Below are 24,980 nucleotides of genomic sequence, written 5' to 3'. Positions count from 1 at the left end.
AAAGTTTGGCCTGATGGTGGCGCTAGAGAACAGGTCAAGGATTCATTATCAAGGGGTTAATTATGTATTCAACAAATAAACAAAGTGCCTGACTCAAAAACTTGGTCAACAATTTTCTGCAAATATCCCTGGGGTCAGATTGACCCCAAGGGTAAAATGTGTTTGTAATATTTGGGGATAATTGGAGGTTTAATGAAAATGTTGCTTTGTTTACACATTCAAACACACAATACAGCCTCTCTGTACTTCTGTTTTTTTTTGGGTTTTTTTTTTGTCTGATAGTTCCTCTTTCATCTAGAGCTTTTTTTTTTTTTTTTAAATATGTGTTTATTTCAGTCTATGTGTGCATAGCACCTCCTGATCTCTGACAGTTCTGTGATAGGAATATCCTCCAACGGCTGGCCAGCAGTGAAACATCGGCCCTCCTTTCCTCCTTCTCAGTGCTGACATATTTTCAGAGCTCTCATTTTTGGCTCTTTACGCACACGCAGCAGCTGCCAGATGTGAAGCAGAGAAAGAAGGTGAGAGACGGACTGAGAAACAAAGATTGCTCGTTGGTGGTAAGTATGGTGTTAAAGACGGAGGTGGTGCTGGTGCTGTGAATCTGATGCCGTTTATAGAATCCCTGTTCATTAGCAGTGAGGAAAGAGAGAAATGGTGTCACTGAGGGGAGGGGAGGGGAGGAAATGAACAATGGAGGGGAAATGATCAGTAATCTGCAGCATTAGTCGTCATCCTCCATTGCAGCTGCATGATGTCTGGATCCCATTAAAGGTCAATTCAGCTGCTGAGGGGCCAAGGCTCAGTGTGCATGACGCAGCGAGGAAGAGTTCACTGTGCAGCATATGTGTGTGTCTATATGCGTGTGTGTGTGTGAGTGAGTTACACACTCCGCGTGTGTTTTTTCTGAGCTGATTTTGAAAATCTGTTTGCACTCATTGTGGCATGAATTCAAACCCACAGACAGTGTTGCTTGTTGGACACACAAACCAGATGGCGTTCCGCTAAGAAAATAATATATAAATATAATGAAAACAAATTCAGCCAGCTTGGCTGTTAATTTATCATCATAGCTGCATATTTGCTTACATGATCTCATATAATATTTAAACTATTTTTGATATAGAAGAATAACTGTTGTAAAATGAGAATTGGTTATTTTCATTACTTTGAAACAAAATTACAAAGCCACACATAGATATCTAAAGTAAAAAAGACATTTATCAAACTAGAATTTAGAATTTTGGACTGCTGGCATAAAACAGAAGTGTCAGGGTCTGGTCCTGGAGAGCCCCTGACCTGCATGTTTTAGGCTACGTTTAGACCCAAATTATTATTATTATTTTTTTGCTGATGTGCAACATGTATTGGATGATCTGTAAAGTGCCTTCACACCAAACGCGACTCTAGCAACTGCAGTCACTTCAATCGTCCGAGATGAGTCGCTTGAACGTAGTGGTGCTTTTTGGTCACTCCATGTGTGGAACGAGGAGAGAGAGGGTTGAGAGAGGTATGTTTACAGCACTTATCATATAGACAGCTCCGCTTTTACGGTTTAAATGACTCAGAATGTAGGCTTTTTCAAGAAGTTAACTGCTTTAATTTTGCCCCGATAAATTGAGGAAGTGTAGTACAGTCCTCTGCAGCAGTCGTCTGCACTGTAGTGGGAGGGAGGGGCTGCTACAGACAGTGAAGGACGGTGGAAAAGTTCAAATTTTTCAACTTTGAGCGACAAGATTGTGTTTGATCTAGTCGCTGAAATCGCGCAAGTCACGTTGCTTGAGGGGAGATAACTTGAGGTCGCCTCATTTACATTGATTTGAATGTGATCTAGTCGCTTCAGTCGCTTCAGTCACTTCAGTCACGTTCGGTGGGAACGCACCTTTAAAGACCCAAATCCGGTCCTAAATCCTATACGTATCTGATATTTTGCAATACAACTGCTGTCTGAATGACCAGGTCGCATTTATCCAACCTTTACATCATTGAAATGCGATAAATATCACAATTCTGCCTCCCAGGAGGAAAAAACAGCCATGGTGGAGGCTGAAGGAGAGTGAGGGCTTAGAATGAATACATGTTTGAATATTCTACATATCACCAGTGCTACACACACCGAGCCAAGACGTCTCCATATTAACTTCCGTGCAGTGCGTGCCTGCATAGTCACATTTTACCTGCTCATTTTGTTTTTTAAACAATTTTTGAACATAGACAATGAACTGATTAACTTAAAGTGATCCTCAAGATTATTCCAAACTTTAACACCGTAAACAGAAATGGATCTTATTTTAACATTTGTTCGAAAATTTCCTTTTTTCAAAAAGATAAACCCCTCTTAAATTATACTTTCCTTCTATTTCTTTAAAAAGTGATATAATACCCACATACACAAACCCACATCTAACACATACATTTTATTGTTCTTGTTTTTGCAAACAGTTTGTTAGTAGGTACACAGAATTTCACTTCATTTATTATTCTTAATTATCTCTTTTGTAATTTAATTATTTAATCACATTTACTCCCCCCACAAAACAATTGTGGTGGCACTTCTTTTAACCTGCTCTTAGCTTATTATTTCCAATCAGATGAGCATTAAATTCTATTAAATTATGGAATGTCTTTAGAAAACCATTAGAGGAGGATACATGTCACACTTCTGATGATGTAGATCTATATGGGGAGGAGTCAGTGACTCCTGTGAAAGCAAAGGTTGTTCGTCGCTAACCCAGACTATTATTCACTAGATGTGTTAAAGTGTTGATAGAGAGAGAGAGAGAGAGAGAGAGAGAGAGGAGGAGGAGGAGGAGGAAGCAGAGAGTAGGAGCTCTCCGTCTGGAAAACAGTGTCACCAACTCCTCCCTTCTCGGCATCTCTCCCACGCTCCAAGCTCAGTGTCCAGCAGCTATAGGATCCTCCCTGACTCTCTGGAGGTGCAACATGCTGTCTTCTCTCTCTCTTTCTGTGTGTGTGTGTGTGTGTGTGTGTGTGTGTGTTTGTTTGTCAGAGAGAGAGAGAGAGAGGGCACTTCCTGTGAGTTTATCCACCTCTCTCCCTCTCTTTCTCTCTCTCTGTATGAAAGGGAGAAACTGAGCTCACTTCTTCCCATGTGTGCCCCCCCCCCCCTCTCTCTCTCTCTCTCTCTCTCTCTCTCCCTCTCTCTCTCTCTCTCTCTCTCTCACTCACTCACTCACTCACTCTGCCCACAGCAGAGGTGGGTGTGTGCAGCCTCTGACCCTCTCTCGCCCACTCTCTTCTCTCCATCTCTCCCTCATCACTGCAGCTCCAGGGGGTTATGGACGGACTGCGTTTACCTCCACTCATAGAGGAGGCTTTGGACTCTACAGGTCTGTGCGGGTTTGTCAGTGTGTGTGTGTGTGTGTGTGTGTCAGTGTGTGTGTGTGTGTGTGTGTGTATGTGTGCTGCAGAAAGGTTTATCTGGACAGTGCTTTATGGTCCTAAGGTGATGATGCGGTTGTCAGTGGTTACCTGATGCTGGTTGTAGATCACCTTATGGCATTACTGTGAGATATAACTACAGCTGATGGAGGTGACACCCTTCCAGGCACTGAATGAATGACTGACAGCAGCTCCTACAGTCATTAAATGTGCTGCATATGTTATTCCGAGGCTGATCGTGAAGTCGTGGACTCTTGTTATTCTGGCTGGTCTTGTTTTTGCACAGCTACTGTTGGACTGGTTGGTTACTTCATTCAGACACTGAGATGTGACTCTTTGCCTCACACAGAGTCAGTATTGTTGAAGTCTTCAGAGAGGAATGTGGGGAATGTATTTTTGTTGTTGTGATTGCGTCCCCAAAAAAGGACGACAAGCATGTGTCGTGCATGCTGCCTACAGGTCACTGCTCAGAGGATGTTTACTGGTGTGGAGGAACTCAAAGACCACCACAGGTCAGCTAGAGCCAGGATCCCAGCTTCCCCCACCCCGCGTGCTCGAAAACTTGAAACTTTCATTTTTTCAGCTTGCTGGATTCCTTGTCAACTCAGTCCGTGAAAAGTTACTAAGCAACCAAATAAATCAGTAGTGTAATGAGCCGTTTTCTCCATCATGCAGCTTTATTAGGTTGATTTTCTGATTGCGGTCACATGGATGCTGTCTCAAGGGGGATATTATTGCCTTCCCTAACAAGCTTGTTTCTGTCTGTTTAACTACTGGGACCTTTTTCCTTTGGTCACAGCCCGAGGCATGTTGTCAAAGTGAAACCAAGCAAGCTTCTTTTGTTTAACTCACAGCACTTTGCTTGTTGTAAACATAATTGTAGTGTTTGAGCTTAAATGACAGTTAATTATTAGTGTTTGCCATTCAAAGAGCACGCTCGTCGCATTTTAGCATCTTCACTCATTTTCAGCACTTTCCAGACTGAATTTGAAGCATTTAGCCCTGACTTTGAGAGCTTTGTACCATTATTAAGAAAAATATACATTACAATAGCTTGTACTCTGACTACATCACATAAGAGACTGTTGGTTGCCCCCCACACTTATTTTACTGATCTTTAATTTAAAGCGTCAAACTCAAGTCAAATCCGGCACCCATTAAAGCATCCAATTCTGCCTGCAGAAGACAGTTAAAATGACCGAGAAAACATGAATTATTGTGTAAATTACCAAACAATCTAGTTGTAGATATCTCAAATTCACCAATTTAACAAAACTATTATTTACTATTATATTTTTAGCAGTTTTCCTTTGTTTATCTCATACGAATGCAGTTTTTTTAAATGCAAATTGTGGAAAGAACTTTATATTTTTTCACAAATCTTGCAATTTTTCACTAACAATTCCACAATATTCCTCTAAATTACACAAAATTTGGTTACAAATTTAAGAATTTTTGAAATGAAGATCTGGCAGGGACTGATATCAAAAACTAGAGCACAACTGATGTTAAATGGATCCTCCACTGTTTTTTATAAATGTGGCCTACAACCTTTGAAATGTCCTTATTAGAAGATCAATGCCTAACAAAACGCATTTTTGCACCATATTCGTTTTATTAACTTTTAAAATTGGGACTATTTTACCGTTTGAGAGCCTGTGTGTCGCCATGTTGAAATGACGTCATTTATCACGCCAATCACCCTTTTCAGCCCGTTGAGTTCAATTGGAGTTAGGCATTTTTTAGGCAGGTTTTTCAGTCAAAATGACAACTTGTGCTGCTTTGGGTTGCTCTAAAAATCAGCAAAAGTTGAAGAAATTCGATGTAAACCTCTTTTGATTATCAAAATTTGTGGGCCAAAAAAATCTGTGACCGCAGGGGGCGACAGTTCCAAGAAGAGCAAAAAATCCAGACTTGAACTATTAAACTATACCTTCAACCATTTCTTACAAGAACGCCGGTTCTTTGCAGCAGACAGATTCAACTTGGGTCGGCATTAATGTGCAGCAGTGGATTCCTGGCTACCTGTATTTACATGCACGGAGCTCTTCCTCAGGTCACAGATTTTGTTTATCAAATTTCGTTAAGCAAAAGAGGTTTTCATCGACTTTTTTAAATTTGACTGATTTTTAGAGCAACTCAAAGCAGCACAAGTTGTCATTTTGACTGAAAAAGCTTCTAAATGATCCTGAATGCTTCACGTCCTATAGAACTCATTGGACTAAAAAGGGGCGATTGACGTCATCAATGACGTCATTTCGGCAGTGCACAGGCTCTCAAACAATAAACTAGTCCCATTTTTAAAAGGTAATAAAATGAATATGGTGCAAAATATTGTGTTTTGTTAGGCATAGATCTTCTAATAAGGACATTTGAAAGGTTTCAGGCCACATTTGTTAAAACAGTGAAGAGTTCCTTTAAAATTGTTATTTTTACCACCTAAAATCTGCAGCCCCTGAACTAAAATGAGTTTGACACCCCTGTTTTAAAGGAATACTCAACCCAAATGACATGGATATGCAATAAAAAGCACTTTTAATGCACGCTTATGGAGGTCTACATATTTGACAAACTGTTACATAGTGATGACTCAAGGTAGATTCACGTAACTCTAACTGGTTTTATAAGGTTGGAAGGCAGCCAATCGTAGCATAGACTTTCTCATTTTAATGTGTCTTCTTTGTGCAACTGGAAGTCATCCATTGATCTGTAGTAAAATTGATACGGATGATTAATGTTTCTGATCTTCTTTATAACGACCAAGGAACTGAATTGCACATAACTAAGCGATAAAACGTTGGATTTAAATTTGGCATTTTGTCAGAAAAACGCAGCATTAGACTGATGCGATGTCAACTTGATATGAGAACGCTGATTGGATGCAATCTCCAAATAGGCGATAGAATCCGTGTATTATTTGTTCATTCGTTTTTCATTATGTAACAAAAACATGAAAAACAAAAAAAAAAGACTCATTAATTGATATTTGTTTCCAAAACCAAAATGAAAAAACGGAACACCTTTATCCGTTTTGTCCATTACCGATTTGCCAAAGCGTTACGCATTCTGAGATATCTTTAGCTTTGCAACACTTAGGAGTCTCTAAATCCTCCTAAATGTCCGTTAGGAGGTTCTGTGCCCAACACCAGCTAAAGCCAAAAGGACACGTTTCGGATGCACAGTTGGAAGCAGCGAACTTGTCATGCCGAATTGCCGTTAGCATAGCCGTTAGCGTCAGATGAGAGCACACTTCCGGGTCATGTACTTTGGCCAATCGGTAATGGAGAAAACGAAGCAAAAGAGCTTGAATTTGAAAAACAAGGCGTTTTCTGTTTTTTCATTTTGGTTTTGGAAACAAATATCAAATAATGAATGTTTTTTTTTTTTTTTTCTCGTTTTTCATGTTTTTGTTACATGTTCAGGTTTTGTTGAGTAACAGTGTTGCATGCCACTGTTCGTTATTATAGTTCTTTTATCTCGATTTATTCCTTTATTACGTAGGCATTCACTGACGGTCGGCAAAGCAAGAATTTCATTGTACAGGGAAACGTGTTTCTAACTGTACAGATGACAATAAACACTTTGACTTTAATGAAAAACAAATGAACGAATGATACACGTATTCAATAGCCACATATAAAAGGATATTACATGCGTTTAAACTTTACATGAATGACATTTCTTACATGAATTAGTACTGATAAGGTTTGAAGATTAAACTTTGGATCTATCAGCTGCAGTGCATTCATGTGATGGGTTGGGTATCGCTTTAAGGCAGAAGCTATGAATGTTGTTCTTCTCTCTTTGGTTAGCAGCATATTTGTTACACAGTGATTTATTGTCTGTTTTGTTCAATGTGTCTTTATGTCCCAAGTTGCTTTTTTGTAAAGCAAATATTGATGTTTATTAGTTGATTAGGTGATACAATTGACTTACTCACTTAAACTGATTTTCTTATAGTTTTAGACAAGAAGAATGTCCCTTATGAGCATATATAAAGCTATTTTTTCAGATTACAGTGTTGTTGTTGCTGCCATACCCTGGCAACAAGACAGGATTATTGATTAATCACAGCTTTTTCTGTCCTTTCTTTGTCATGGAGATTCACATTGTGCAGTGCACATCTGGTTCCAAATGGGGACACAAAGCTTTATTAGGGTTATTACACAGAAATAGACAATAACAGTCACACACATGCACGTCTATGGCCAGATCTAACGCTGTAAATAGTAGAACGTGACTCTAACTTGGTGTGAGATTACAAATATTCTTGTTTACGTTAAGAATTGAGCCATCAGCATTTACAACAATTTTTTGATTCATTTTAGGACTTTATGAATCGATATTGGAGCACTCAAATTAAAACATAAATAAATAAAAATGAATTCAAATCAATTAATCAACAGTTTTTTCGATGAGGTGTCTTTGGATAGCGGTTTAATAAACATGCCAAACATTGGATAAAAAACTGACCTGCAGGCTGCCATCAATGGAGGGATGGTTACCATTCTGAATATTAATGTTTGAAAAAAACATGCATGTGTCTCTAGCTAAGGCAGTGACGACACATTTTCATCATAGTTTTTGTCAAATGCATTTTCTTAAGTGACAATAACTGGACTATGACTAATTTGAAAATAATGATATGAATTATACATGTGAACGAAAACCATATTACAATATTTTGAGATTTTTGTCAACTAACAAAAACAAAACTGATGTATTTTCTCACATGGGACAAAAGCCGATCATTTGAACTCATGTGAACATTAATTTGATCCCGTATCAGGTTGATAAGTTCCGGTTAATTAAATCTTTAAAGAATGCATAAACTCTTGTGCTTCATATTTTAGTCGACTGAAATATTAATGACATTTAGTTGACCAAAACATTTTTTTTATATATATGACAACTAATCTGTAAATTTTTACACCTTCATGAGAACATTATGCATGAAATATATTTTATTGGCATGTTTTTCTCTCAAAACATTAGCTTTAACATGCCACGTGCCACCAACTAAAAAAAAAAAAAATAACATACAATCTGCCTGTGGCTTTTAAACCGACTTTGACTTTAGTGTAACATGACTTTGGTGCAACTTTACTGAGGTATAAGCCTAGAACAACAAATAAATGCAGAAAGTTAGTACTTTATTTTTAGATTTTGACTACTTTCTTTTTAGATTAAAAAAAAACACACAAACTGGTCAACATGCCCAGGTTTCATCACTTCTTTGTGCAGTTTCAATGTCTCTTGCAGTGGAAAAGTCTGTCCTGGTTAAATAAAGGCAAAAAAAAAAGAAAAAGAAATATATATATTTTTTTAAAAAAAAAAACAGAAACAAAATAAAAAAAAAACAACATGGATGCATTTTGAATCGATCCAAGAATCGCGTAATATCGCAATATGTCGCCGAATTGATTTTTTTCAACACCCTTGGTCACATTTCTACCCTCTTACCCTACTTGAATTTCGATTCAGTTTTTCTGATTTTGTCTGTCCTACAGTTTTATATTTTTGTCCTACTATCTATGTTGGTAGTTGTTTTGTGTCTTGCTTTCTGCTCTTTCTTTGCTTTTCTTGTAATCGTGTTGCTGCATCAATTGAATTTCCTCTCAGCTGATCAATAAATTCAATTCAATTCTATTCTATTCTATTCTATTCTATTCTATTCTATTCTATTCTATTCTATAACCAAACTAAGTTGCATTTTAGTCGAAAGTGAATTCTGCCACGGTTGATAATGGAGCTCCTTTGAGGTTTTTCCTGTCTCATCAGGAATATCACCATAGTGCAGTGGTTTTTTAAATCAGTCACATGTTCTGTTTCTCATATTTCTGAATCCAAGTCCCACCTTTGTCCGACTACAACATTTTGCTTAGAAAATCATCTAAAAACAACTATAGAGCAGGGAATGAACGAGTGATAAAACACATTCTAACGAAACTTGTTTTGTAAATAAGTGGAAAGAAGCCGTATTTAGTGCAGTGGCTCCCATCCTTTTTTGGATCATGACCCTATTTTGATATCAAGAACTTCTGGTGACCCCAAATACCTTTTTTCTTTTCTTCTAGAATTAGTTTTTGATCACGTTTGAGATCAGATTTTAATTTTTACTGTATAGAAAAACAGTTGTTTAAGATTGTGTTGTTTTCATTTAAAAAAAAAAAGAAAGAAGAAGAAGAAGAAGAAGAATTTCAACATTTAACAAATCTATTTAAATTTTTCAAAAAGTGGGGTCCTGACCCCTAGGTTGAAAAACACTGATTTCGTGGCTCCCGAATAGATTTATTTCTGCAGTTTTCATCATTTAAACTGACAATTTATATGTTAATTTTCCACTCTTTCTCTCACTCAATTACCCCCTGTAGTTCCACTGCGTACCCTTAGAGGTACACGTACCCCCATTTGAGAAACACTGCTATAACCAAACTAAGTTGTATTTTAGTCAAAAGACTATGACTAAAACTAAATTAAAATTTGCTGTTAAAATGAACCCAAAGGCTACTCAGTGCAGGTGGAGATGGATGACGGCCTTAAAGCATAAAGACTGTTGATGGTGGATGTTTTTCTGTCTCATCAATAATATCACCATAGCAGATGCTTATTCTATTTTCACTGAATGTCACACAGCCATTTGCCAACATACTGTTCCTCCCACTTCCACGAGACATCTCAGCATCCTTTTTTATTTGCGTTCCCACTCGATATCTCTTCCCCCCTCTTTCCATGCAATCCACCGCTCTCTCCAGCGCCCACACACGCCATCCAATCCAAGCTCCAACATGCACGAGCGCGCTCAAAACACACGTACCTTTTGCACCTGCCAACGCCTCAGCACACACTACATTTCTCCCCGGCCCTCTCCTCCTTCCCACTCGCTGCCTCCCAAGTGTCATGCCCTCCTTCTGCAATGTTCACATGGCCTTTATTGCTCCCCCAAAGGTAAACAAACGATATATCTCGTGTGCGCTAAGGCTAATAATCAGCAAAGTTGCTTTTGCTTTAGAAAAACTTTGCGGATATGGGAACTGCCAAGTTCTTTTGGATGAACGGCTGATGAAAATCTTTAGTGTTTCACCCTCCAGCATTTCTCAGCCATGAACAGTGTGGAAGGCTGTTTTTGCTCCACCCTACTCCATCATTTTTCCCATCAGACCCAAGAGCTTTAAATTTTCCAGGGGGATTTTGAGGCATTTCATAGGTCCCTGACTGAACTGAGTGTTTTTTGTTCTCCTCTGAGCTGTGAAATGGAAAATTTGTCCATGCAATTTCCAGTAAATAGAGGAGGTTGGTGAATTTATGGACTTCCTTTGTGCTGGTTTCCTATAGATTTAACTTATTTCCTGTCCCTAAGGAGTGCTTGGCATTGTTAACCTGTCATTAGTGGACTTTCCCCTCACCATTTTTATCCTTTTTACATTTGGCTGCTGTACGCTGAGCTGTGGTGTCTTGTTTTTCTGCATGTCTGGTGAAAGCTAGGGAAGCATCATTTAAGTGGAGATCATTGATTTGTGATCAAATGGATTATTACCCCATGGCTTGTTTTCATGCTCTTCACTCTAGCCTTTCATATCTCATATTAGAACACAAAGCATAGCCCTGTAACTGCAGAACATTCAGTGTGTGGACATTGGCACAGATTTTGTGCACGCTTACCTAATGAGGCCAAAATTATAGCAAATTCTGCAGTGCTTTTCAGTGACCCACTTTTTCCTATTTCATTTTGAAAATGCAAGCATGAATTTTCCATTTGAAAAACAAGCACAGCTGATTAATACAGCCCTACTCCAGAGTATTCTTCTTCCTTTCTTGTCCTCCTCTGCTGCTGTTCTTCCTCTCCCTTCCTGGAGTTTTCATACTACAAGGTAAAAATGAGATAAATACACATCAAGCAGCGGATTCTCTGACCTCACTTCAAAATAGTGACTCTTCACCAGTTGGAAATCAGAAAATAAGTAGTGACGGTGGACATACATTGGCACTGAGAAGAGGTTTACAATGTCAATCCATGTATTTAAATAAACTGATTTTTTTTCCAATTGTGATTTTTCCTCTTGATGAAGGTTAGGATTCTACTGAGGTGACCATGGAGATTCATCCAGGTCTTAGAAAACTTTGATTACAAAATGATCAATTCATTTTTTCAGCCTCAAAGTCTTCTTTACTTAAAGGCACAGTGTGTAACTTTTGGCCACTAGGGGCGCTAGACCTGTAATTTTCACATCAAGCGCCCCCGAGTGGCCACAAGCACCACACTGATTGAGTATGCAGACAGTAGTTGACCTGTAACTTTGGGATAAGGATTGGCTCTCAGGGCTGGGTCAGTCAGGCTGGGGTGCGAAGCGGGGCTGGGCTCGCACCGCGGCTGGAAGAGGAGCCGCCGCCCTCCTCTCCCCGCCGCCAGAGGCCCTCCTTGCTGCGTTGGTGGAGCTTCCCCCCTACTCCCTGGCCTTACCGGCGTCGTCCACCCCCTTTGCCGGGGGTTGGCGTGGCGGCCGGGGTTGGGGTGGACGGAGGACAGGCGACTCTGCGTGCGCGGGGCGGTGTCCGACGCCGGTCGGAAGGTGGGTCGGAGGTTGGGTCTCGGCGGCCGGGTGGCGGCGTCTTTTAGCCTCCTCAGAATCTGTTTTAAACGTTTTGCTTGCCTCTGCCATGACCAAGAGTCAAAAAAATTGTATCAAAAGCCTTAGCCCAATGAGAAACGTTCTCCAGGCATTCTCCAGGTCACATGACCTGGCCAAAGACGGTCCGTCTCTCCAAACTTACATAGTCAGTATTTCAAGAGGGAAGCCTCGCTCGGAGCATTGATACTGTCAAGCGCTGTATATTGGCCTGAGGAATCATTTAAAATAACTCATATGGGTCAACTCTTTAAGTCAAAAAGTCTGCAATGTGCCTTCAAAAACAATTGAAATGTATTTAGTTTGAATTTATTTCATTATTTATTTATATTTCTTTTTTTTTTACCATGCCTACATTTGTAAACTTAGTTTGACATCACATGAAGCGGAAACTTTTCACGACAAATATTCATGTTTTCCTTTTTTCTTTGTGTAACTCATATGTAATGAATAAGGTACTTTAAAAAAAAAAAAGAAAAGGAAACAAATTGGTTGGTATCATGAAATTTCCAGCTCTTATTTTCTGCTGTGTACTTCAAATTGAGCTTAAATTAAAGGTATGTTTTATCCAATTACTCGATTAATAGATAGAATACTCGATTACCAAAAATAAACAACAGCTGGAGCCCAAATAGTGGTTAATCTAGAAGTACAGTTACATCAGATTTCTGCTCACAAATAGGTTTCACCTCTTTCCTCATCGTTATCATCATATCCCTCTCACGTCCTCTGAAGCTTACACTGTTTTTTAATGTTTCTGTGGGACTAACCCCCCCCCCCCGTATGTGTAATGTGTTGCTGAGAAAGTGTGCCAGTGCAGAGGAAAAGCTACAACATCAGAGCTGGGCTGGCTTCAAAGCAGGGGTTGGAGGGGGTGGTGTACATTATGCATGGCCTCCTACACAGAGATCCATGGCATACATACACATGCTGAACATTAGGCTCGTGTGCATGATCTTATGCTAAGTGAGGGGCTCCAAGAGCATTGCATCAAAAACATAGATAAAAACATATTCAGGTACTTTCCGCAGCATTGTGATGACAAACATTGCAGGGCTAAGCCAAATCTCAGCACCGGCCCTTGTAGCATAAAAATAACCCGTAGGCTATAGAGCAAAGTTAAAAACACTGATGTATTCAATAACGATGATTTAAAACACTACACCGCTGTGATTCAACTTGAAGTTTAACTGACCTAATATGAGCGAAAGAAAAGCAGCAGTTGTTGTGCTGGGTTTAGTCACAAATAATCCTAACTTTATTAAAAATATCCTTCGCTCACATTTAGCAACACACTTTTAAAAACATACTGTACGTGTCAAACTCAAATCCTGCTCCTTTTCGAGCATTTATTTTGTCTGCAAGAGAAAGTAAAAATGGCAGAGAGAACATGAATCATTGTGTAAATGACCAAACAATTCACTTGTAGATGTCTCAGATTCAGTTAAACTAGTACAGTGCCCGTCTGAGGTATGTATTCATATTGACATTAACAGGAGTTCCACAGTGTGGATGGGAAAATGAAAGGGATATATATATATATATCTATATATTTTATTTTGGTAGTCAGTACATCACCAAAATTTAATCAGCTGCTCCTTGGCCCATTATCAACATTTCCTGAAAATTTCATCAAAATACATTCCTAAATTTTCAAGTTACCGTGTACAGACAGACAGCGGTGCACTGCATTAGCTTAGCATCAGCATTACTGTGTGTGTAGATTATGAAGTCACTGTTGTTGACATCATCAGTTAGAACATTCTGATTGGAACTCTAATGACATCACTGTTGATGACATCATCAGTGTTCTAAAACAATGCTTGACAGAAGTTCCACAGTGTAGATTGGTCATTTCAAATTGGTTTTAAATTGGTTTTGGAATGACCAAATTACTCCAAAATTACAGATGCGCACACTCAAGGTATGCGCAAGCTGTTGACAAAGTTTCAGGTTGATCAGATACCACGCCGGGGAGATATTTGCTCCACAAACACACACACATGCACGCACGCACACAGACGTTCCTCGCTTTCATAGATAGATGCCACAATATCTTTTTTATATTATATTTATATTACTTTTGTGCTTGTATCACATGATGTCGGTAATTTTTTTAATCACAAAATGTTGAAAGAACTCTACATTTTTCCAAAATACAATTTTCCTTCATTTATTTCACAGAATGTCCTGAAATTTAATATAAATTGGTCACAAAATCAAGGTATTTTAAAGTACAGACACTTCAGGGACTGATATGTTTCACTTATTGCTTGAATATTTTCGGTGCCGTACATACTGTATATATCATTTGCACATGAAAGTGCAAACTAGGGCTCAATAATGTGTAAATTACTTGTTTTCCCGCCTAAAATCTGTGGCCCACTTGCTATCATACCGCTACTCCTGAACTCAAGTGAGTTTGACACGCCTGCTTTAAAAGGACAATTAAAGAGTTTGAGTAAAACTTGCATATGCATTGGTTATCTTATTTGTTTGTTTATTTCATCACTGAAAAACAATAGTGGAAGTAATAAATAGCGAGTAGTATTTTGGGACAGGGCAAAAGAAGGTTAATATAACACAAAAGGACACTATAGATTAAACTTTAGCGATATTCATCTGATCTTTTACTGATTTTAAATGGAACCATTTCTGCATTAGGTGATTTTAAAGTGACACTATTGAAATGAATCAAGTTGAAAAGACAACAATCATAAATGGCAGTATCGCACTTAACTTGAATGGCAGCCACTGACAGAAACTGTAGTTCCTTCTTTTTCATGTTATGGTACCAATGTATCAACCATACAAACAGTCATTTCTTTCTATCCAAATTTATATGGCCAGCTGTTTTACCATTTAATACCTGCCGTAAATACATGTTCCAATATCATTTTGATGAGTAAAAGTAACGGCTAGAAGTATCTTAAACATCATTCTGCAAAGGCAAAATGACGTTACTTTTCATATTAATTTCTATGGGGAAAGAAGTCTCCAATGTCAGCTTGACTCGTCAAAATATCGTCATTTCGTCTTCCTTCCGATATCTAAAAGGATCACTATGGATTTATCTTTTAGGGGAGTTAAAGATGTCTTGAACTGAAGTTTTGTCTAGACAACAATGTTTTAGAAATCTTTAACTTTCACTGTGTCGTGTCAAAATTACGTTTGAGATTTGTGAAATGACGCACCCCATGGACATAAATCGGCAATGGGACGTAGATTCGCTGTAGATATCTGCATTGTTCATTTTCATCTACTGTAACTAAATATAAAAGATAGCTAATAAGTGTAAAAACAGCTTGCTATAAATGTACATAATATATTAAGGCTGGCACGCTCAAGTCAAAACAGATTAATCTCAAAGCGCTTATTTAGGCTAAGAATAGACTATGAAAATCATTGCTTTCACTTTGCCATCCTGCTCATCAAAACACTGAATTTTAATTCAGATGTGATAAGACCCAACATTGTAAAACCTTAATAAACCCAAACCAATATGAGCTGATGTTGCTAATAAGGCTCAGTACTTTAAATCAGTCACATGTTCTGTGTTTATAAGCCACACAGACAAATGAAGGACATCACTTTATGAGCTATAGTGATGGATAGATAATAGTTTTTGGTGTATTTTACAGCTGGTTTAAGACATTGGTCAAAACCAACTCGTTATAATAAGAGATGGTAACAAAAAGGTTAAGTTTAATGTTTTTTTTAAATAATTTCAGGCTTAGTAATTGGGATGAATTGTAATTGAACATTAGTAATTGAGAACATAATTAGTGAGGAAGCAGGAGGCTATTGCTAGGTTAAGGCTTAGCTAATGCTAGGTTTGTGCTAATGCTAGGTTAATGCCAATGCTAGGCTAACGTTGATGCTAGGCTGATGCTAATCCTAGGTTAGTGCTAGTGCTAGGTTAATGCTATTGCTAGGCAAATGCTAATGCTAGTCTAATGCTATTTCTAGGCAAATGCTAATGCTTTGTTGGTGCTAATGCTAGATTAATGCTAATGATAATGGTAATGATAAGCTAATGCTAACACTAGCTAATGGTAATGCGAATGCTATCTTATGCTATTGCTAGTGTCAGCGGCCAATTATTTTCACGGGGCTGATAGTTTCAGATCCTTTCAACGCATGCGCAAAACGCGTCTCCATCCGGTCGGCCTATTTTACAGCAGTTTGTGTACTTTTAGGGTTGAAACCCTGCTATTTAAAAATAATTGTAAATGTATGTTTTGAGTCAACTCCGATTTATTTTGTTTTTTATCTTATTTTCTGTTTGGTTTTTAACAATCAATGTTGCGTTTTGTGTTTTTTTTCATTTTGTTTTTTTAAATTACCAATTATAAACACCAGAAAACAGTCACATATTTAAATGTGTACTATTCAAATATTTAGCGAACGTCGTATGGTTGGTTTACATTCAAACATGGCGTCCCAGCTGCTCTGTTGTAAGGATTAGGAGTGAAGGAAGTGAAGTAGTCTACGCGCATGCGTTGAAAGGATAATGATGCTAGATAATGCTAATACTAGCTAATGCTAAGGCTTTGCTAATGCGGTGCGATGTGGGCCAGCACCTGCATCCTCACTTGCATTTTCTTCAGGAAATACAAATATTCTAGTTATAATTGACTTTCAGTAATTGTGATTTGAATTGCAAATGAAAAAGATTCTGGTCACCATAATTGCAATTAAGATGTAATTGAATAGGGATAATTGAAGACGTACCGTATTTTTCGGACTATAAGGCGCACTTAAAATCCTTTAATTTTCTCAAAAATCGAGAGTCCGCCTTATAATCAGGTGCGCCTTATGTATGAAATTAACTACTGTGCTTCAACATACTGAACTGAAAAAGTGAGTGTATTGTTCTGTATTTCATGTGTTAAACCTGAACAATGTTGAGAGTTATTGTTAATGAGTTGAATAAAGTTTGACTTATCTGACTATTTTATTTCGTTTAATGCGTCTTAAGAATAATAATATTAATAATAACAAACCGGTGCGCCTTATAGTCCAGTGCGCCTTATGTATGAAAATAGACCCAGTCAGACCCATTCATTGCTAGTGCGCCTTATTGTCCGAAAAATCCGGTAATTGTAATTGAAGAATGTAACTGACCCCAACCCTACAGGTCATACTGTGTGGCAGTACTTTAATGTGAAGCCGAAACTGTTTTCTCACCCCTGAGTCACCTTCCCATGTGATGAAGACAATAAGTGAGTGCACACACTGGGGTACGATCCGTGCACAGCATCTACCTTACCTGCTGCTTACACTCACTTAAAATAGATTCACCGCTGACAGTGAAATCCGTGCAGAAATCAGGAGAAGCTGCTCTGTCAGTGGCTGACTGTCACTTGCCCATTTGCTGGATAGAGAAGTTCTGGCTTTCACCTTGTTTAGTAATGTATTCCAACTGATTGCATGAAGCAGAACTGTAAATAAATGTGCTCTTGTCATTTTGTCAACTGGACATACAAAGTGACAAGTCAGGGCTTTCTTCCTATTTGAGTGACTTTAAATCCCACCATTAGTTTTGTCGTAGGAATGATATCATTACTCTGCAGGAAAGTACAAACCACATTAAAGCCCTGGCTCGAAAGGCAAAAAAATGGCTTGTGTTTTCGAAATTAATGTTTAAATGTTTAATGCATGTCTCATAGATATCCTCAGATGCTGACAAAGGCTGTTTGGCCTGGTTGTTGCCTGTTTCATCAAGTGGAACAGTGTTTGCACCGCCTTACTCAATGGGTTCTGCTTGAACCTGATTATGTAGGAATGTGCTATGCATAGATAAAGCCGTCCTGTCCTCTGCCTAAAGCGCACACAACTGCTCCTGAGATGACTCCACCACTACGCATGCAGTGTCCATATCTAATGCAACACTGGTGTGACGAAAGACCAGCACCGTGCCAAGTATGCAGTAGAGTGATCTGAGGTGTCACTGCAGTGGACACTGCTGCACAATCTGTTTGACATTTATGCCCAAGGGGAAGTGATGCTACGTTTGTATAAGGGATGAAATAATAACCAAGCAGGCAGAGAGGATAAAAGAGAAGTCATGAGCATGACTAGTCCACTTACGGGCCAATTTATTGGGTGCGCTTTCCAAGGTTGGACAAACGTTCGCCTTCAGGACTATTGTTTTGGTTTTGGTCCATATCAAAATTTTACGATGAGACAATAGCTGTAATTCATATGGACAATGGTTTACTATAATGTAGAACAGGGGTGTCAAACTTATTTTAGTTCAGGGGCCAAATACGTAGTAGTTTGATCTCAAGTGGGCCACAGATTTTATTAGGGAAAATTAGTAATTTTAACATTGTTGTGCCCTAGTTTGCACTTCTACGTATACATAAAATACAAAATATGTAAGAAACCGACAATATTCAAGCAATAAGTGAGAGATATCAGTCCTAACATGGTCTTCACTTTGAATTTCTTTGATTTTGTTTCCAATTTTTATTTAATTAAGGGAATTAATTTGAGGAAAATTAAAGGACATCATAAGAATTTTCTAGTAAAAATAAAAAAGTAACATTTAAAAATGACTGCCACCTGCGATATAAGCACTGGGAAAAGTGTGAGCCCCTGCACATATTGTTGAGTTTCATTTACTCAATGATTCATGTTTTTTCTGTCATTTTTGCTTTCTCTTGCTGGCTGAATTGGATGATCCAAAGGGCCGGATTTGGCCCCCGGGCCACTGCATTGAAATCTGTAAAGAATAGTGTGATAGTGATTATTCAAGCAGCCGTCAGAAGAAAGGGGTGGGTCTTACATCTGAGTATTCCATATACCAAATATGATAATGAAGGCTGTTTGGACCGCCTTCATGATCTTGTTTCTGTGAACTAGTTTGAACTGTAGCCTCAATCTATCAACAAGATTGTGCATGTGAAATTTGGAAGTTAAGTTTTTATCAAACGTAATGCCAAAATATTTGAAACATAATACAAGCTCAATCAAAGAGACACATAATGTGGTCAATGTTAATGTTGCTAACTCCCCAGTACGGAAAGTTGCTGATTGCCAAAGGTTGATAGAAGCCACCAGATCTCAGTTTATACATGTGACTAAACCGCAAGGTTTTGGCTGACGTGCGTCAAGGCTGGAAATTTAAAAAATGCCTTGATTATGGGAGGTGCTCCTGGAGTAGTTAAGACACGCCCAGTCTATACTATAAAATCAACAAAAAACAATCTATGCTATGCTAAATTCCTACTCAATACTTGCTATGCCTCTCTATTCACAGTTCTACAATTCTCTCAATCCAACCTACTCACCTAAGATTGTAGAGTTTTTATAGAAGGGGCGGGGCCAACAGTGGTAGTTTGTGATGTAAGAAACTGTCAAAACGTTACAAACAACCATTCTCAGCCAATAGCAAGATTTAATTGTAATAGCCGGGTTTCAACCCATAGAGGGCAGTCACTTACATTTTATAAAATACACCAAATTGAAATACTTTGACTAAAATGTTGAGTTTCATACTCAAATACACTTTTTTTCAGAAGGGGAAAAAATGGTTTTAGTGTTTAGAACTTTAACCGAGCTTTAACCTTCTAACTTTACTGTTTAGGGCTTCCACATACTTTAAGTTCAATGATGGTATTCTGCATTGGTCAGTTATCTTATACACAATCACCATTCTATTATGTCAAACTACCATACTTTTCCCCTCCTCTGACATTTGACATCAACAATCAGTAAGAAACCAGTTTTACTTCATTCTGACGTTTGGATTTATCTTTAGAGTCATTTCAAACTCGTTATTGAGTTGACTTCCATGTATCTGGTTTAATGGCTGGCTCCATGTATCTAATGTATATAATGAGGTTCCGCATTGACCTGAATGAAGTTAAGCGTTGCACAGTTTGCATATAACTTTGTCTTTATTTAAGCAGAAGCATTTCCAGACGATGCTGGTTTTCTCTCCAGCCATCATCCTCTCAGTAACTGCACAGCCGTCATGCAGGCTCATGCATGTGGGCGTGCATTATTAGCACTGCTTGTGTCAGATAGTGTTCAGTTACAATGCAGTTTTTGTGTTTCCCAAACACTGATAGCTGTTGTGGGTGTGTTTTTCATTTGCTGCTTTTTATATTTCACATATGGAAATAAATATATTACATAGACATTTATTTAACACTCATGCTGCTGTTGGATTTATTAGATTACAAATATACAAAACAAAAAAAAACAACTAGTGCTCTGGCTGTTGACAAGAATGCTGCGTACACGCCACAACATCCTTAATAAATTGAGTTCCTGTTATTTAAATACATAGTTGGTTTAAATCAGTGGTTCTCAAACTTTTTTTAGCTCGAGTGCCCCCTTTCTCCTGTTTCTGAATCCAAGTACCCCTTTATCTGACTACATTTTGCTCAGAAAACTATGTAAAACAGCTATAGAGCATAATGACATAACACACTTTTTAATGAATCTCATTTTGCAAATAAGTGGAAAAAAAAAGTATTTACTGCAGTGGTTTCCAACATTTTTTCAAGAATTTCTGGCCATTTTTTTTTCTAGAATTAGTTTTAGTTTTAATCAAGTTTAAGCTCAGATTTTTTTTAATTTTTTTTTTAACTGCATTTTAGTTTAACTAAATTTATGTCACAAAGTAAAAGTATAGCAATTCAGTTTTCAAAATTTCAAAAATCTATTTCCTTTCTTCAGAAGCACCAAGCGACCCCACATGGGGCCCCGGCCCCAAGGTTGAAAAAACACTGATTTAGTGGCTCCTAAATGGATTTATTCCTGTAGTATTATCATTTCTGGTCATCTCACACCTGGGGTGGGACCAAGACTGACACTTTATTTGTTAATTATTCACTTTATTGGCCATGGTTTGAACTTTTTTAATCAGCCACCATTAAGATGATAGCATTTGGATATTAAATTCAAGAAAGAGTTAAGATTGTAAAAGATTATTATGGATTGTGTTGTTTTTTGTGTGTGAAAACACATCCTTGCTTTGTTTTTATGCCGATATTTTGCAGCTCATGAGGGCGATAACCAATGTTGATCCCAATATTTTCTCTCTCTCTCTCTCTCTCTCTCTCTCAGTACCCCATGTAATGCCATTGCGTACCCCAATTTGAGAAACACTGGTTTAAATTGTAGGCGCGACAGTTATAATGCTACTGTGCTTGCTGCTACTATGCTAGGTGCTATGCTACTGTTCTTACACAGCAGCGAATCTCAACTGGTGGGTCGGGACCCAAAAGTGGGTCGCGGACTTGTACTGGATGGGTCGCGGACAGCTCGTCAAAAATAAATAAACACTTAATGTCTCCCAAGTTGGACTTGTCCTATTTTGAAAGAAACTTTTCTTTTGACAGGCATGCTGTGAAATGCATGTTGCACAGGAAATAATATAGATTTATTATGGATGTAACGATTCACTCAACTCCCGATACGATTCGATTCACGATACTGGGTTCACGATACGATTCTCTCGCGATTTATTTTACAAAATGGGACTGTATATAAATGACTGAAAAATATTCCTTTATTTTTTTGGGGAAAATACTATACTATTTTTCATTGTCAAAAGAATCCCTTGATAAACTATTCAAAACAATGCAATTTAACTAAAAATAAATCTTGAATGAAATAAATAAAGGAATAATACAAATGAAGAAGAAGCTTATTATTTAAATTCTGGTTTTATAGTAAACAATACAAAACTGCATAATAGTTATTTTTCTTTTTAAAAGTGCAACTGAAAATGTATTTTGTGCCTTAACAATTGGACTGAAAAAACAAAACAAAAAAAAAACAGTCATTTTACTGTATTTAGGTCAGATATTTGTTTGGACCAGCAGAGGGCGCTGGTAACCCAGTGGTCGGTTGGCATGCAGATATTTTGCAGTGAAGAAGAGATGCTATGCTAGCAGACAGAGCTAATAGAAAAACGTGACTTTTACAGATATTCACGTAATATTACAGATATTCTTTCGGTGCTAAAGGGGTAATGAATCATTTATGAATATGTTTAAGAGTAGAAGGCGGCCAGAAAGAAAGTATTAGCAGATTTCGCTCGCCGCCAACACTTCTGGGTAAAAAAAGTACTGCGATTCAATTTTCACAGCATCGATGTGAATCGTTATACCTAGGAATAGATTTTTAACTGCCTTACGATTAATCGTTACATCTCCAAGATTTATGTTTAAAAAAGATTGTATAGGTGTGTTTTCAACAGCTATTTTTGAAAAACTTTGGTTGACTGAATTCTAAAAAAAGGTGGGTCGCGATTTAATGACCATGGCAAAATGTGTGTCCCAAGGTGAGACCAGTCGAGAACCCCTGTTATACAGTATATATATATTTCTATTTTATATCTTCATTTAAATATTCAAATCACAAACACAGCACTTCCCATCTGAGCCTAACATTTCTGAATCATCACACTCTGAGCTTAAAACCTTTAATTATGTTAATGTGAGTGATATTCAAAGGAACGTCTTTAGTCTCTTGATGGTCTTGACATTAGCGAGAGGAGACTTTGCAGAAACAGGAAAGAAACCTTTGCTACAAAAAGGTTGGGATTTAAGTTGTCAAAGGTAGAAAGAGGGAAAAAAATGAACGCACAGAACTCATTATCACTAGAGATGGATGGCTCCCTGGAGCCGACGCTACACCTTTGAGGAATGGATGGCTATTAATTACATACAGTAGATCTTTACTTATTGCCGCGTCGTCAAACACTTCTTCCCCTGTGCTCACGCCACACCACACCACTCTGTGAGCTCAGACAGCTATTTCTGAAACACTCTGAGACCCACTCGGACATAACAACACAGCGCCACATATTCATTTTGTCTGTGATGGACTTGACCTGGGAGGGCACAGAACTGAGCGGGAAGGAGTAAAGATGTCATCAGGCCAGAATGTGTGTGTGTGTGTGTGTGTGTGTGTGGAATTTAAAAGGATGAGACAGCCATCAGTGATCTTTTACTTTCAAAATTGTTCCTGACAACACCAGGAATATAATCTCCATTTGGCTCTGACCTTTCATGCCTCGCAGAGTCTCATCTGACTAATGGGAGATGACTTCAAACGGGAAATTTGTCATCATGCTTTCTTGCTCTTAAAAAAGTGACCCTTTGCTTTCCTCTCAGAGCTTTGACCTGTGTTCATCACTGGAACAGCAACGAGCGGCCCCAGGGGCCACATGTGGCCCTCAGTATAATTTTTTGCAGAGCTCAAAGCAAATCCCCAGAATCCCCATTGTAGTTTCAAGAAGTTGGAAGGAATATAAAGCACATTATAATACACAAAGTAACTCTCGAAACACACAAATTGACAGCAAAATGCAAAGTACACAAAACACACGCAAAAAAAAATGTAAAATACACAAAATGACAACAAAGACAGACACAACAAACAAACAAAATCATCAACACATTACAGAATAGCTCCAAAGACACGCAAAATTACACAAAATAACAGGAAAATTGAAAAGACTACAACAAAAATACAGAACGTGACCCCAAAAACACATAAATCAACAACAAAAATGCAGAAAATTACACAAAATTACAACTAAGATGGACATAGCAACCACTTCCACAGACGCATGTACTTCAAAAAACATCAACACATTACAGAATAGCTCCAAAAACACACAAATCAACAACAAAAATGCAGAAAATGACAGAAAACTACACACAATTACAACAAGAACACTAAAAATATCAAAAACCGGTCATTATTCTGAATGCTGACATGAATGTTGATAATGTGGCCCTGGGATCAGATACAGTAAAATCACATTTTTGTGGCCTTGGCTGTAATAGAGTTGCCCATCTCTGCCCTATAATAAAAATATACCATTTTACACACTAGCTTGTGTTTGCTACACAATCACTACAGAGCTGAAGCTCCTCCAAAGCCATGATGTGATACAGAGGTTTGCATTGAGAGAGGTGTGTGTGTGTGTGTGTGTGTGTGTGTGTGTGTGTGTGTGTGTGTGTGTGTGTGTGTGTGTGTGTGTGTGTGTGTGTGTGTGTGTGTGTGTGTGTCACACTCTCTTCACAATGAGTGGCTGCTGGTGTTATTGTGGACTATGGCTGCATAGCTGAGTGGTGAGTCATAGTGATTGCTTTAACATGGTGGAATATGGTGGACTGCCTCCTCCACTTGTTCTCAGCTCTCTGTCAGCTCTCTCCCGCCCCCTACTGGTCAATCACAGACATACACAGACTATCATCTGATTAGGAACACCTGTTTAGTTACTGGGGTCGCCAACCTTTTCTGAAACTGTGAACTACTTCATAGGTACTGTACAGTCCAAAGGGCTACCAGTTAGAAAATAATTTCTTAAATCAGAATCAGAATCAGAATCAGAATCAACTTTATTGGCCAGGGGTGTATGAATACACACGAGGAATTTCTTTTGGTGACCTGTGCTCTCTCAGGTAGTGTAACATTAAATAATAACAATCAACTAAAATAAAGAAAAATAAATTAAAAAAAAAGAAGTATAAACATAAATATAAGAGTAGTTAGACTAATATGTGCAAACTAAATAAAAATAACAAGATAATAATAATAGTAATAATAATAATAATAATAGTAATAATAATAATAATAATAATAATAATAATAATAAAATTAAAATACAATAATAAGATAATAGTGCAGTAGTGCATTGATGAGTAGATAATTTCAGAAGATAAATGTAGTTCCCTGACCGGGAATCGAACCCGGGCCGCGGTGGTGAGAGCGCCGAATCCTAACCACTAGACTTTATTCCCCTTAATTTATGCAATTCTTTTATTTTAATCACATTTCATATTTGTTCCTATTTTACTAGACACTAACAAACCACTTTGAACTAATCGTTAAACATGTAAAATTGAACAATCATGTCATATTTTACAAAAAATCCACTTTGCAATTTTGAAAAATATCATATTATATATAACA

General features: G+C 38.0%; 1 protein-coding gene across 1 annotated transcript in view; it reads left to right on the top strand.

The window, feature by feature from the left end:
- The first annotated feature begins 2,807 nt into the window (after positions 1-2,807).
- ccdc136a (coiled-coil domain containing 136a) overlaps positions 2,808-24,980 on the top strand; it is a 44,742-nt gene continuing 22,569 nt past the window's right edge. Inside the window, exons 1-2 of the mRNA XM_028450039.1 lie at positions 2,808-2,936; positions 3,287-3,350. Of these exons, the coding sequence (XP_028305840.1) occupies positions 3,299-3,350 (52 nt within the window). The 5' untranslated portion in view covers positions 2,808-2,936; positions 3,287-3,298. The remainder of the gene's footprint in view (positions 2,937-3,286; positions 3,351-24,980) is intronic.

Source organism: Gouania willdenowi, chromosome 6 (assembly GCF_900634775.1).
Source record: "Gouania willdenowi chromosome 6, fGouWil2.1, whole genome shotgun sequence".
Taxonomy (NCBI): Eukaryota; Metazoa; Chordata; class Actinopteri; order Blenniiformes; family Gobiesocidae; genus Gouania; species Gouania willdenowi.
Note: the sequence above shows the minus strand (reverse complement) of the source record. Positions and strands in the feature narration are given on the sequence as shown.